Source organism: Elephantulus edwardii, unplaced genomic scaffold (assembly GCF_000299155.1).
Source record: "Elephantulus edwardii isolate Elephantulus edwardi_28Jun2011 unplaced genomic scaffold, EleEdw1.0 scaffold00002, whole genome shotgun sequence".
In the NCBI taxonomy this organism is placed as follows: domain Eukaryota; kingdom Metazoa; phylum Chordata; class Mammalia; order Macroscelidea; family Macroscelididae; genus Elephantulus; species Elephantulus edwardii.
Genome location: NW_006399752.1, coordinates 16,390,608 through 16,405,255, shown reverse-complemented (window position 1 = coordinate 16,405,255; position 14,648 = coordinate 16,390,608). Strand labels below are relative to the sequence as shown.

Below are 14,648 nucleotides of genomic sequence, written 5' to 3'. Positions count from 1 at the left end.
ATAATTTCAATCTGTCTATCATGATGCTGCCAATCAGCACAGCGGTGATAATCTTTGTTTTCTTGATACTGAGCTTCAATCCATATTGAAGGCTGCAGTCCTTGACCTTCTGCAGCAAACATAAGAAGAGGTCCTCCTCAGTTTCAGCAAGCAGGGTTGTGTCATCAGCATAACGCAGATTGTTGATGAGTTCTCCAATCCTAATGCCACATTTCTCCTAATAGAGCCCAACTTCTTACCTAATATACATAAGACAATATCATTGGGAAGAATTTCTCTGTCTTGTTTAGGATTTGTCTTGTGAATTATCCTTCTTTCACTTAAAGTTATTTCCTACCTTCTCATTTTTTCCTCCTCCTAGTGTTCACTTGAGTCTGAAATTTTTATTTGTTTCCTAAATCTAAACCTACTTCTTATAAGTAAAGGCAAGCATCTATTTAATTATGTCTTTAAGTATAGCCATGCCTTCGTGTTTATTTTATTTTATGTGCCTTTACACTTACCCTATCTTTTTACCCTATTTGTGGAATAGGGTATTTGTTTTATTTTATATACATATTTAAATGTAAGTATTTATAAAAATTTTATTTATAAAAATTTAAATATATTTTTATATCTTATATATATTAGAAAGAAGAATAAATATGTGTTACAGAGAAAAATATAAGTATGCTACTACATATCTAGTTAGATAAATCAATCTATTCAGATAGATAGGGAGTTGCGGGGGGTGGAGAGGAAGGAAGGAAAAGAGAGAGAGAACCAGTTTAAAACTAATTGCCATTGAAGCAGTTCTGACTCATTATGAATCCATACATGTAAAACTAGAATGGTACTTCTTAGGGATTTAATGATTGCTTTTTCAAAAATAGATCACTAGGCCTTTCTTCCAAGCTGCCATTAAGAAGACTCAAACCATTAACTTTTCAATTAATATGCAAATATGTTAACCATTTACACACTCCAAAAATATAGATCTTTCTTCAGTCTGTGTATGAGTTGTGTGTGTTGTTGTTGCTTTTGTTAGGTGTGACTGATCCGAGTATGAATTTTAGCTACCCTATGAACAAAACAGATCTGAATCCTGTCCTATCCTGTGCCATCCTCACTCTCTCTGATACACTTGAGCCCATTGCTACAGTCACCATGTCAATTCATCTTAATGGGGAGGGGGTCTTCCTCTCTTTCACTGACCCTCCACCATTCTAAGCATAATATCCCTTTCCAAGGAATAGCCTCTTCTAGCAACATGTCCAAAATATGAGAAACAAAGTTTTGCCATCCTTGCCTATAAGGAGCATTCCAGCTGCACATTTTCAAGACATACCTATTTGTTTTTTGGCAGGCAATAGGATATTGAGTACTCTTCTCCAATACAACATCTCGAAAGCATCAATGCTTCTTCTGTCATCCTTATTCATTGTCCAGCTCTTAGATGCATAGCCTGTAACTGAAAAGACTATGGCCAGAATCAGGTACACCTTAGTCTTCAAACTGAACCACTGCTCCTGAATATTTTGGAGAAGTCCCTGATATCGCACTTGCCCAAAGCAATACATTTCCTTATCTCCTGACTGCTAGTACTTAGGGTATTGATTGTGGATCTAAATGAGATGAGATCATTGACAGTTTCAAGTCTTTCTACATCTATCATGATATTGCCCGCTGTCCCAGTGGTAAAAATCTTTGTCTTCTTGATGCTAAAATGGAATCCATATTGAACACTGTAGTCTTTAATCTTCTGCAACAAGTGTTTCAGGTCCCCTTCATGGTCAGCAAGCAAGATTGTGTCATCTGCATAGTGCAAGTTATTGTTGAGTCTTCCTTCAATTTTTTTTTTTTCATTTGTACTTCCTTCAATTTTGATACCACACTCTTCTTCATAGAGTCCAGCTTCACAGATTGTATTCTCAGCATACAAATTGAGTAAGTGTGGAGAAAAGATACTCCTCTGGCACACAACCTTCTTGATTTTAAATAAAGTGTTCCCTTGTTCCTTTTATACAAGAGTTTTTTGGTCTAGGTATAGATTCCGTATGAACACAATTAAGTGTTCTGGGATTCCCATTATTCTCAATGGTAGCCATAGTTTGTTGTGATCCACACAATCAAACGCATTTGTATAGTCAATAAAATACAGATACACATCCTTTTGATACTCTCTGCTTCAGTTAGAATTCACCTGATGTCAGGAATGATAGTCCTAGAAATCAATGAAATACAATCTTGAGTCTCTTCCACCTGAGTTTAAAAAATCATGTGAAGACTTGAAGCATTACCTACCAGCGATCAAAGACCAGAAGAGCCGTGGAATGAAATCAAGGATGTTATCCATGAAGAGAGAAAATGCCATTACAGAGACAGAGCAGCAGGAAAAGACGAAATGAATGTCAAAAGAAACCATGAAATTTCATCAGAGCACTGAGAAGCCAAAACAAAGGGAAGAGAAGCTGCAGTAAAAAGAGCTGAACAGAAGATTTCCAAGGGCAGCATGAGAAGATAAAGCAAAATATTATCATAAAATGCTCAAAGAGGGTCAGAGAAGGGGGAAAGGGAAGAATAGCGCAGTATTTCTCTAGCTGAGAGAACTGGAAAAAAAAAATCAAACCTCGAGTTGCAATGCTGAAAAATGCTATGGGCAAGATCTTGAATCATCCAAGTATTAAAAGAAGAAGAAAAGAATACACAGTGTCACTGTACCATAAAGAGCTACTCGACATGGAATTCTTTGAGGCAGCACTATATGAGCAAGAACTGAAGACACTAGCAAAAAATAAAGCCCTAAGAATAGATAAGATACTAATCAACATGTTTCCACTAGCAGATATAACCCTGGATATGCTCACCAGTCCATGCCAGGAAATTTGGAGGACAACTGACTGGCCAGCTGGCTGGAGGAGATCCATATTTGTTCCTATTCCCAAGAAAGGTGATCCAAGAGAATATGGGAATTTCCAAACAATATCATTAATATCACATGCAAGCAAAATATTGCTGAAAGTCATCCCAAAATGACTGGAACAGTGTGGAACAGTGTTGTTGTTGTTGTGTAACATCAAGCCAGAACCAATCCATAGCTGACCCTCCAGAGGTTTTGTAGAGGCACAGGAAGAAACTGCCCATCTTTCTCCCACAAACTGCGTGCCTTTGGGATCGCTGCCCAGATTGTGGAGGTGTGGGAGGGGGGAGTTAAATATTTTTATATAAAAATGGGATATTGATTGTTCTTAATTGTAATTATTGATTTCTTTCTGCCTAAAACATACCTATAAAATAACTTTTCTAGCATCTTGATAAGCATAAGATAACAATGGTTGAAACTATACTCCCTTTTTTAATAAGAAAACTTGGAATTCATAAATTAAGAGTTTGATCTAAATCGTGATAGAAAGGTTGAATAAGTTGTGGAAAATCGTATAGTAATACGTGCAGAAAGTAAAAGGAAACTGAGCAGTTCTCTTGTATAATATTTTGCATAATATTTTACCTACTGTGTTTGTATTTCCAGGCAGAAAATGCTCTTCCAAATGTAATGGAAGCTGCTTTCTATTTTGAGCAAGCTGGAGTTTGTTTAGGCGCAGATGAGACGTACCGCATATTTCTCGCCCTCAAGCAGCTCACTGACACCCACCCAATCCACCGATGTCGTTTCTGGGGCAAGATCTTGGGTCTGGAAATGAATTACCTTGTAGCTGAGGTGGAATTTCGTGAGGGGGAAGATGAAGAGGAGGTAGAAGAGGAAGACGTCGCTGAAGAGAGAGACGATGGAGAAAGTGAAGCTGGGGAGGAGGAGGAGCATGAGTTCCCAAAGTCCTTCCATAAGATCCCTCAGGCTATCCCAAGAGAAGAGAACAGAACAGGTGCCAACAAATACGTATATTTTGTTTGCAGTGAACCAGGAAGACCATGGGTTAAGCTACCATCCGTTACACCTATACAAATTGTTGTCGCAAGAAAAATTAAAAAATTTTTCACTGGGCGATTGGATGCTCCTGTGATAAGTTATCCACCTTTCCCAGGAAATGAGAGCAATTACTTAAGAGCACAAATAGCTCGGATTTCAGCCGGAACTCACGTCAGTCCTCTAGGATTCTATCAGTTTGGGGAGGAGGAAGCAGAGGAAGAGGAAGAGATAGAAGGTGGGCGAGAGAGCTTTGAGGAGAACCCTGATTTTGAAGGCATCCCGGTGATTGATCTAGTGGAATCCCTATCCAATTGGGTTCATCATGTGCAACATATTCTTCCTCAGGTAGGTGCTTTGCAATTCTCAGTCTATCAGGTGATCAGCAGTACTTACTAAATGCTTACTAAATGTTCCCTGCAGTGCATAAAGATAAACAAGATGAAGCCCTTTAGGCTCTTGATGGAGCAAAGGAATAGAAAAAGCAAGTAACAATGACAACCAAAAAAATCAGGTAGTAACATGTGTACATATATATAATAGTTACTATAAAATTGTCTGTATACGTATTATATATAACAATATATACTATATGTTGTTGTTATGTGCCACCAAGTCAGAACTGACTCATAGCTAACCTTCCAGAGCATTTTCAGAGGTACTAAATCAACCAGGAGGAGATTGTCCATCCTTTTCCTGTGGAATGACTAGTAGATTTGATATCTATCTATTATGAAATTGTATTAAATAGTAAAATACCTACTCCTACAGAATGCTGGATAAGTGACATAAGATTAAATTTGTATGTATATGTATGTATGTTATGAAGTTGCTCTTTTTATATGTTAACTATAAGTGAGTGTATTTATTTTTAAGATAAGACTATATTTTTAAGTTTCCTTACTCTTTTTATATGTTAACTATAAGTGAGTGTATTTATTTTTAAGATAAGACTATATTTTTAAGTTTCCTTACTCTTTTTATATGTTAACTATAAGTGAGTGCATTTAGTTTTAAACTAAGACTTTATATTTTTAAGTTTCCCTTTTTCCCCCATTTGAATGGAAGTTTACAAATCATGTTGGTTTTCATTCAATCGTCATACACATTTTGTTTTATAATGTTAATTACTCTTGATTGTTGTTGGTGGTGGTGTGTATCGCCATGTTGGAATTGACTCATAGTTGGTCCTCTAGTGGATTTCCAGGAAGGAAATTTCCTATCTTTCTGCTCTGGTGGATTTGAACAACATGCCTTTTAAACTTGATTAAAGTCTGATACAGGCCATGGTCTTTGCAATCACTTGTTAAGCATAAACAGTTGGATAATGACTAGGGAGGATAGCAGGAGAATTGATGACTTTGAGCTGTGGTGCTGGAGAAGAGTATTGAATATACCATGGACTACCAAGAAAACAAACAGATTTATCCTGGAGAAGGTTAAACTGGGCTGCTCCTTGGAGGCAAGGATTCTGAGGCTCCATCTAACATACTTTGGACATGTTGTAAGGGACCGGTCCTTAGAGAAGGACAGCATGCTTGGGAGGGTGGACAGACTGCACAGGAGGGGAAGGCCCTCTGTGACGTGGATTTATTCAATGACTGGGGTAATCGGAATGGGTGTATCAGAGACAGTGCAATTGGCACAGGACAGAGCAGAGTTTAGGGATGTTGTACATAGGGTCGCCATGAGTGGCAAGTGACTTGAGGGCACATAACAACAACAATGCAAATAATTACAATGTCTCACCAATCCCTTATATTATGTTGCTTTTCCTTTAACACAATTTATCTATGGAGACAGCATCAAAAATTAATAGATGGAAATAGTTTTTATACAATTTCTCTTCCAGAGAGAGATGTTCTGCAAAGCCAAAGGCTATTCCTCTCTGGCAATTCAAATCTACCAGAAGCTCTGAAGGAGAAAGATGGGCAACATCCCCCTATATGATTTACAGTCTCTGAAAACCTGCTGGAGGGTCAGCTATATGTCATTTCTGACTCGACACAATGAGGTTGACCTTTAGTTTAATACATAGCAAGATCACTTGGAAATCCAAGTAAAATAGGTCCAGAACCTTCTTAACTGCTCTGTTACATTGCCTCATCCACAGGTAGAAAACTCTGTATTGTAGTTTGACTTAGATGGGAGATAAGCATCGAAACCTCTAGATAACACATCCTCGTTGCCATTGAGTCAGATCTGGCTCTTAGTTTAGCCTCCACAGGGTTTTCAAGGCTGCAAATCACACAGGAAGAGATTATCTTTCTTCCTTGGGCTGCAGGTAGATTCTAATTGCTGGAGAGGCTTGACCTTTGGTTAGCAGTGTGTCTCCCTACAGACTAAACCGTCAGGAATACCCCAGCTAAGAGACAGCAAGTGAAAACTTGTAACTTTCAAACTAGCTTTGTTACCACATTTTTATTTTATGACTAAAACAATACTTTGCCTGCTTCATGTAAATCATTTCTCACAAATTGGGAAAATACATTCTTTTCTCAGTTAGGCCCTGATATTTTAAAATGTGTTTTATAACCTCAAAAAGTTGAAAAGTTGACATTGTTGTTGTTGTTGTTATGTGCCATCGAGTCGTTTTTTACTCATAGCGACCCTATGCACAACAGCCCTAAACCCTGCTCTATCCTGCGCCAACGCACTGCCTCCAACACACCCATCCCGATTACCCCAGTCACCGAATCAATCCATCTCATAGAGGGTCTTCCCCTCCTGCGCTGTCCCTCCACCCTCCCAAGCATGATGTCCCTCTCCAAGGACGCGTCCCTCCTGGCAACATGTCCAAAGTATGTCAGACGAAGCCCCAGAATCCTTGTCTCCAAGGAGTAGCTTGGTTTAATCCTCTCCAAGATGAATCTGTTTGTTTTCCTGGCAGTCCATGGTACATTCAGTACTCTTCTCCAGCACCACAGCTCAAAAGCATCCACTCTCCTTCTGTCCTCCCTAGTCATTGTCCAACTCTCTGATGCATAACAAGCGATTGCAAATACCAGGGCCTGTATCAGGCGCACCTTAGTCTCCAGAGAGACACCGTTGTTCCTGAGTACGTTTGAGAGGTCCCTAACAGCAGACTTTCCCATCGCAATACGCTTTTTGATTTCCTGACTGCTGGTGCCAAGAGTGTTGACTGTGGAGCCGAGCAAACTGAAGCTGTGAACACTCTCAATCTCTTCGCCATCCATCCTGACGCTGCCAATTGGTCCAGTGGTGAGAATCTTTGTCTTCTTGACATTGAGCCTCAGTCCATACTGAAGGCTGCAGTCCCTGACCCTTCGCAGCAAGTGCATGAGGTCCTCCTCAGTTTCAGCAAGCAGGGTTGTGTCATCTGCATAACGCAGATTGTTAATAGATGTTAATAATACCTACTAAGTGTGTGTTGAACAAATGAGTGGATTATTTAAATTGCCACACAGTTGGATTTTTGCTTGAATTATGCTGATAACTGTTTTCAATTAAAGTGACTATCTTGAGATGATAAAGACTGCATTAAAAATTAAATATTGCAAAAAAAAATTTAAAAATTAAATATTGCAAAATTCATTCCCAGGGTCGCTGCAACTGGTTCAACCCCATACAAAAGAGTGAAGAAGAAGAGGAGGAGGAAGATGAAGAAAAAGAAGAAGAAGAAAAGGGAGAAGAGCCTGATTCCATAGAACAGGAAGTGGGGCCTCCTCTTCTGACACCAATCTCTGAAGATATAGGTGATTTTTATATAACCAATCACAAATGAACATAGAAATGATGTAAAATAAAAGCCAAACTCATTTTCATCAAGCCAATTCTGATCCATAACAACCCTCTAGGACAGAGTAGAACTGTCCCATAAGAATTCCAGAACTGTGATTCTCTATGAAAGGAGGCTGCCAGATCTTTTCCCCATGAAGCTAGTGGATCTGAACTGTCAGCCTCTTGGTTTGCAGCAAAATGGACATTGTACTGACGGAGCTGCATATTTTACTAGGTGTATTTGATTGTAAATATATTAGGAATTGGACAGCTCTGAAAAGCGAGCAGGAGCCAAATGTCATTCTCCTTCCCCTTTCATATTCTGGAATGTGGAGAGTCAAGTACGAAGCTGACAATACCAACTTTCACTAATAGAGGTTGAAGGAATGATGTAAGGAGAAAAATATAAATTGGTTGTGGCTCTTACTAGAACTGTTGAAGACTGTCTTGTGTGTTGGTTTTGCTTGTCTTGCATTTTAAATGCCATGCCCATTTGTTGTTGCTGATAGGGGCCATTGAGTCATCTCCTCTAACTTTTTTTTTCTTCATTTTTTAAAAATTTATTTTATTGGGTTTTTTGTTTTTATTCACATTGTGTTTCTTTTTTACAGTTCTTTTTTAAATTTTTATTTTATTAATTTTAATGAACATTTAAAAATATTTTTAATTTCCATTCATTCATTGTTGCACTTTTTTTCTATACCCCGCCCCCATGGGGTTCGCTCCTCTCTTCAAAAAGCAAAAGATAAACTTCTTTGTTGGTATACACTCCCCCAACCCTGAATGCACTCCCCTATGCAACCTTAATTCTGGACTCCTGCGATAATCATAATACCCTATCATATATCACTTTAAAAATATTCTCTCCCTTGTCTGTTTCAATGCAATATACATAATCCTCTAACTTTTAGGGACACTGTGTGTACAGTGGTTCAAAACCTTGCCTAATCCAACACCACTCTCACAATGTCGGCTGTGCTCAAACCCACTGTTGCAGGTACTATATCAGTTCATCTTGTGCGTTTCCCTTTCCTATCTGACCTTCTCTATCTCTGTAAGCATGATTCCCCTTCCAGTCACTCACCTTGCCTGGCAACATGTCCAGCGTATGTGAGATAAAGTCTCACAATTTTTGCTTCTAAGGAGTACTCTGGCTGCAATTCTTCCAGACATATTTTGTTGTTGTTGTTGTTCTGTAAGCAGTCCCTACACATTCTGGAGGCCTAATGAGTAAGGAATTGCACAAAGGCAGGCAATTGGAATCTACCAGCTGTTACTTGGAAGAGAGATATGCAATCTCCCCTCCTGAGGCTTGTAGCCTCTGAAAACCTGCTGAAAGGTCAGCTGTGAGTCTGTCCCAATTCAGCAGCAATGAGTGATACACTGCATACTCTTGACCAGCATCACAATCCAAAGACATCAGTTCTTCAGTCTTTCTTATTCTTCATCCAACATTCACACACTTAAGAAGCAATTGAAAATACTATGATCTGGATCAGGTGCACCATAGTCTTAAAACTGGCATCCTTACTCTTTAGTACTTTGAGTGCTTACCAACCTAAGGGGCCCATCCTCCAGCATGATATTAAACAAGTTTCTTCTGCTATTCACAGGTTTTGAAGAGCCCATTATTTGAGAAGCAATGACCAGTCCTACACCTACTCTGTCTTAGTCTGGGAGCTCCACTGAAACCTGTCCACCATGCATGATCCTGCTGGCATTTGAAATACTAGTAGGAGAGTTTCCAGCAACACATGATTTGACACTCAGTGTTTCGCCTTCTGCTTTCTGGGGAGTGTGACAGAGGATGCAGATGAGCTTGTAGTTTTCTGTTTACTATTTATTTACAGCAATTGAAGGCAACTTGGATTGATGTTGGTTGCAGTCTTTAATCCATCTGGTAGATCAGGAGGTGTTTGGCACTGTTGCTCAAATGATGAAGCTACAGGTGTATGCATGGCTGTATATAGTCTGTTCCTTTTTGTCATCAGCCATCAGTGGAGACCACTGCAATTCCTGTGTTCTCACACCAATCAATCAGCTGTTCAAAATGGCCACACAGCACTGTTGACAATTCTCTGCTCCTTTGTCTCCCTATTTCATGCTCCCATTCAGTTTCTTTCTTCAGTTGGTGTTTGGCCTACCTTTCTTTTTCTTTTAAACTAATTATCATCTATACCTGTTATGTTTATTTTCTGGTATCACAGTTGAAGAGAGTCTAATAAGCCAACAGAAGTCTGTCCTCAAGTGTTGTTTCTTCTTATTCAGTTGTAGAGTACTTGTGCTTCCTCTTTCATGACTTGACCCTGTGGCCTCTCTCAATATGGCCCTTCTAGTGCAGATGACTGAAAATAAAGAACAACACAAGAATGTCTACTTGTGCTTTACTGACTATGCAAAGGCACTTAATCGTGTGGTTCATAACAAGTTATGGCTAACATTGAGAAGAATGATATTCCTAGAGCACTTGATTGGGCTCATGAGGAACCTATACCTGGACCAGGAGGCTGTTTTGCAAACAGAGCAAGCTAACACTACATGGTTTAAAAGGGAAAAGGGAGTATGTCAGGGTTGTATTCTCTCTCCATACCTATTCAATCTATTTGCTGAGCAAATTATCTAAGAAGCTGGACTCTATGAAGAGGAATATGGCATCAGGATTGGAGGGAGACTCATCAATAATCTATGTTATGCAGATGATACACCCTTGCTTGCTGAAAGTGAGGAGGACTTGAAGCAATTATTGCAGATCAAAAAATACAGCTGTAAGAGTGGATTGCATCTCAATGTCAAGAAGACAGATTCTTACCACTGATAGATGGAGAAACATCATGATAGATGGAGAAAATATTGAGGCTGTCAACAACTTCATCTTACTTGGATTCACAGTTGAGCAATAATTATGTTTGAGGATTAAGGTCCATTTAATTCAGGCCGTGGTCTTTCTGATCACTTGCTATGCATGTGAAATCTGGACAATGAATAAGGATGACAGAAGAATTCATATCTTTGAGCTGTGCTATTGGGGAACAGTGTTGAACTGGCTGACAAAACAAACAAACAAAAATGTCTTGGAGAGTGTGCAGCCAGAGTGCCCTTTGGAGGCAAAGATGATGTGACTTCACCTCACATTTTTCTAGGAGGGTCTATCCCTTGGAGAGGCACATGATGCTCAGAAAGGTAGATGGTTGGCCAATGAGAGGAAGACCCTTGATCAGGTGGACTGACACTGTGACTGCCACAATGGGCTCTTATGTGTCAAGAAGTGTGAGGATGGCACAGGATAGGGCAGGGTTCAGCTCAGTTGTTTATAGTCACTATGGGTTGTACTCAACTTGAAGGAACCTAACAACAGTGTAGATAACTATGTGGAGGGGCTTGACTGTGCAAGTGAGGTGAGTGGCCTATCCACAAAGGAATTGTTTATGTACAATACCGTTAGAGGCTTGTCTCACCAGTAAATTGAATAGCTCTAGCTGCAGAAAATAGAAATTCTTCTCCCACCCTACATCAGAAGAGATGGAACTCTTTGCCCAGCCAGAGAAGAGAGAGATCTCCCCAAACCCATTGAAATGTAGGACATGCTTTGGGACAGCAGCAGCAGCGATGGCTGAACTGGAGAGTTGGAAGAGATGGGTCTTTGGGCCAGAGGAAACCAATATTGGCAGGACTGAGAACTTAGGGACACTTAAAGCAATGAAGCTTGAGGCTGAGGTGCCTACATGCACACATTGCGAGTTGTCTTTTATGTTACTAATCTGAATTATATTCTTTTTTAGAATTTTTTTAATACTGGTTTGTATACCAAGTTCATGGTTCTTGTGGTCTGTGAACTATCACATCGGATTTTGGACCCAGCCAAGCAGTAAGATTGGTGTTGAGATAACTAAAAAGAGGCATGGGAGCATGGGGGACATGTCTGACCGCATGGGAATTGGTTTTGTTATTGACGCTATAGGAAGGGATCGTTTTCTCCTGTAAAGTTGGTGAAGATCAGATATGGCGCACCCCATGTTGCCCTTGCTCTTTCTACAGACATTACTTTAGTCATCAAATACTACTCCTAATCAAATTTCAAAGAAGCCCTAACAACATAGTTTGAATATATCAGGCTGGTAACAAAAAGATCAGCAGTTCAAATCCACTAGCATTCTGCAGATGATGGGCAGTCACTTCCTATGAAGATGAGAAAACTGATGGAGGGTCACTATAAGTCAGAGAATTGATTCATGGGTTTGGATATTACTCAGACTTCATTTTCCAGAACAATGACATATGTTATCCTGAATTTTCTGTTAAGCTCTTATGTTTTAACATTTCTATGTCATGCGTATGGCTTTTTTTTTAAGATATAAAAACAAGAACTTATAATTGTTTTAGATCTTTATTAGAAATCAAACGTTTCCATTCTCTTTGGTTTAGAGATTCAGAATATACCCCCATGGACAACACGGCTGTCCTCAAATCTCATTCCTCAATATGCTATTGCAGTCCTTCGATCTAACCTTTGGCCTGGAGCATATGCCTTTTCCAATGGCAAGTAAGTATGTTGTTATTGCCAAAGTTATTACTGTAACTTCTTAAGCTCTGAACCTTTTGTTCTCACTGGAATGTGAAGGAATTCTTGTCTCTCCTTACTGTATCCACTATGGTGTTAAGATTTCCCACAATATTGATACGATACCTTGTAAATGTTGCTGTTATGTGCCTGTGGAGTCACTTGCGACTCATAGCAACCCTACACACAAGAGCCCTAAACCCTGCTCTATCCTGTGCCAACGTCACTGTCTCTGACATACCTACTCCCATTTCCCCAATCACTGAATCAAACCTTCTCATCATAGGTCTTCCTCTTCTGCGCTGTCCCTCCACTCTTCCAAACATGATGTCCCTCTCCAATGTCTGGTCCCTCCTTGCAACAGGCCCAAAGTATGTCAAACGAAGTTTCAGAATCCTTGCCTCCAAGGAGTACACCGGTTTCACTCTCTGCAGGACGATCCTGTTTGTTCTCCTAGCAGTCCACGGTTTATTCAACACTCTTCTCCAGCATCACAGCTCAAAGGCATCAATTCTCCTTCTATCATCCCTAGTCCTGTCCAGCTCTCCAATGCATAGCACGCAATTGCAAAGACTATGGCCCATATCAGATGCACCTTAGTTTCCACCCTGATGTCACTGCTCTTCAGTACTCTGGAGAGGTCCCTGACAGCTGACTTTCCCAATGCAATCCATCTCTTGATTTCCTGGCTGCTGGTACCAAGAGTGTTGACTGTGGAGCCAAGCAAACTAAAACTATTAACTATTTCAATCTCTTCACCATCCATACTGATGCTGCCAATTGGCCCAGTGGTGAGAATCTTTATTTTCTTGATATTGAGCTTCAATCCATATTGAAGGCTGTAGTCCTTGACCTTCTGCAGCAAGCACTTCAGGTCCTCCTCAGTTTCAGCAAGCAGGTTTGTGTCATCTGCATAAAGCAAGTTGTTGGTGACTCTTCCACCAATTCTGATACCACATTCCTCCTCGTACAGCCCAGCGCCCCATATGATCTGTTTTGCATACAAGTTGAAAAGGTATGGAGACAGACTGCATCCCTGGTGGACGCTCTTTCTGATTTTTAATCATGCAGTTTCTCCTTGCTCTGTTCTGACGACTGCCTCTTGGTTCAAGTATAGGTTTCAAAAAAGCACAATCAAATGTTCTGGGATTCCCATTCTTCTCAGAGTCAGCTATAGCTTGTTGTGATCCGCACAGTCAAAAGCCTTTGCATAGCCAACGAAGCACAGACAGATGTTCCTCTCATACTCTCTGCTTTCTGTTAAGATCTAGTATCAAATTCAGGAAATTAAGAGTATTTTTTTTTAATTTATGGTCCTTAAAATTTGCACGTGCTTTTTCATCTGAGTTACTTGGTTAATCAAGCTGAAAGAGGGTTTTTTCCCAATGATTATTTTGGTAATTGGCTTATTTATTCACTTTCATGAAGCAGTGGAAGTAACTCTAAGCAGTGCCAAAATAGCTTAAATCTAAGATCTTTTTTTAGACATTTTCATAAAAATAATTAAAATAAAGATTAAACTATCACTTTCCAAATAATTACATTTTTAAAAAATATTAAATGCTCTTTTACCTTTCACTTGAAGCAAAATTCCACTTGTCTCGTCCTTTTATGTCTTATCTATTAACACTGGTAACAGTTTGCTTGGTTTGCAACCTTTAGATTCCTTTGAAATCTTTGGAAAGAGAACCTATTTAACTTTTGCTTTCTTATCTCTGAAAATAAATCACCAAAGGTTTTTTATTTGTGTTGTTTAAGTGTAAGGTAGGGAGTTCTGGTGACTTAGCAGAAAGAAGTTGCACTTCCAGCCAAAAGGCACATGCTGCTCTATTGGAGAGACAGCCACCGTCCTCTCGTGCTGTGTACAGCCTCTGAAATCCATTTGAGGGTCACTTATGAGTCAATCCTAATTTGATACCTTTTATAGGGTACTTTTTTACAAAGTCTCTTCCCAAAGTTTTCCAAACTGCTTATGTAGCGGGGAACCAAGTTAGTCCCTGTGGTTAAGAATTATTGAGATATGTTTTACCTCTAGCATTTTAAAAGGATTGTTTCTAAAAATAACAGGATATGAAAAAATATTAAGCGCATTTTTTTTACAGGAGGATCTTTTTATAAAAAAAATTATTGCATATAATGAACATCTACTTTCCCTTTTACCTACAGAAAGTTTGAAAATTTCTACATAGGATGGGGTCATAAATATAGTCCAGACAACTACAGCCCGCCAGCACCACCACCAGTTTGTCAAGAGTATCCCAGTGGACCAGAAATTACAGAGATGGATGACCCAAGTGTGGACGAAGAGCAGGTCTTCAGGGCTTCACAAGAAGCAGCTATACTTGCAGCTGAGAAAAGTGAAGAAACTGAAGAGGATGAGGATGATGATGACTAACAATAATACTAGCTCAGTGTCTAAAATGGGACCAATACATACACACATATTCA

The 14,648-nt window shown here is 39.5% G+C and overlaps 1 protein-coding gene across 1 annotated transcript in view; it reads left to right on the top strand.

The window, feature by feature from the left end:
- RSPH4A (radial spoke head 4 homolog A (Chlamydomonas)) overlaps positions 1-14,595 on the top strand; it is a 28,521-nt gene extending 13,926 nt beyond the window's left edge. The window contains exons 3-6 of the mRNA XM_006879012.1: positions 3,509-4,249; positions 7,464-7,617; positions 12,065-12,182; positions 14,367-14,595. Of these exons, the coding sequence (XP_006879074.1) occupies positions 3,509-4,249; positions 7,464-7,617; positions 12,065-12,182; positions 14,367-14,595 (1,242 nt within the window). The remainder of the gene's footprint in view (positions 1-3,508; positions 4,250-7,463; positions 7,618-12,064; positions 12,183-14,366) is intronic.
- Positions 14,596-14,648: the final 53 nt, after the last annotated feature.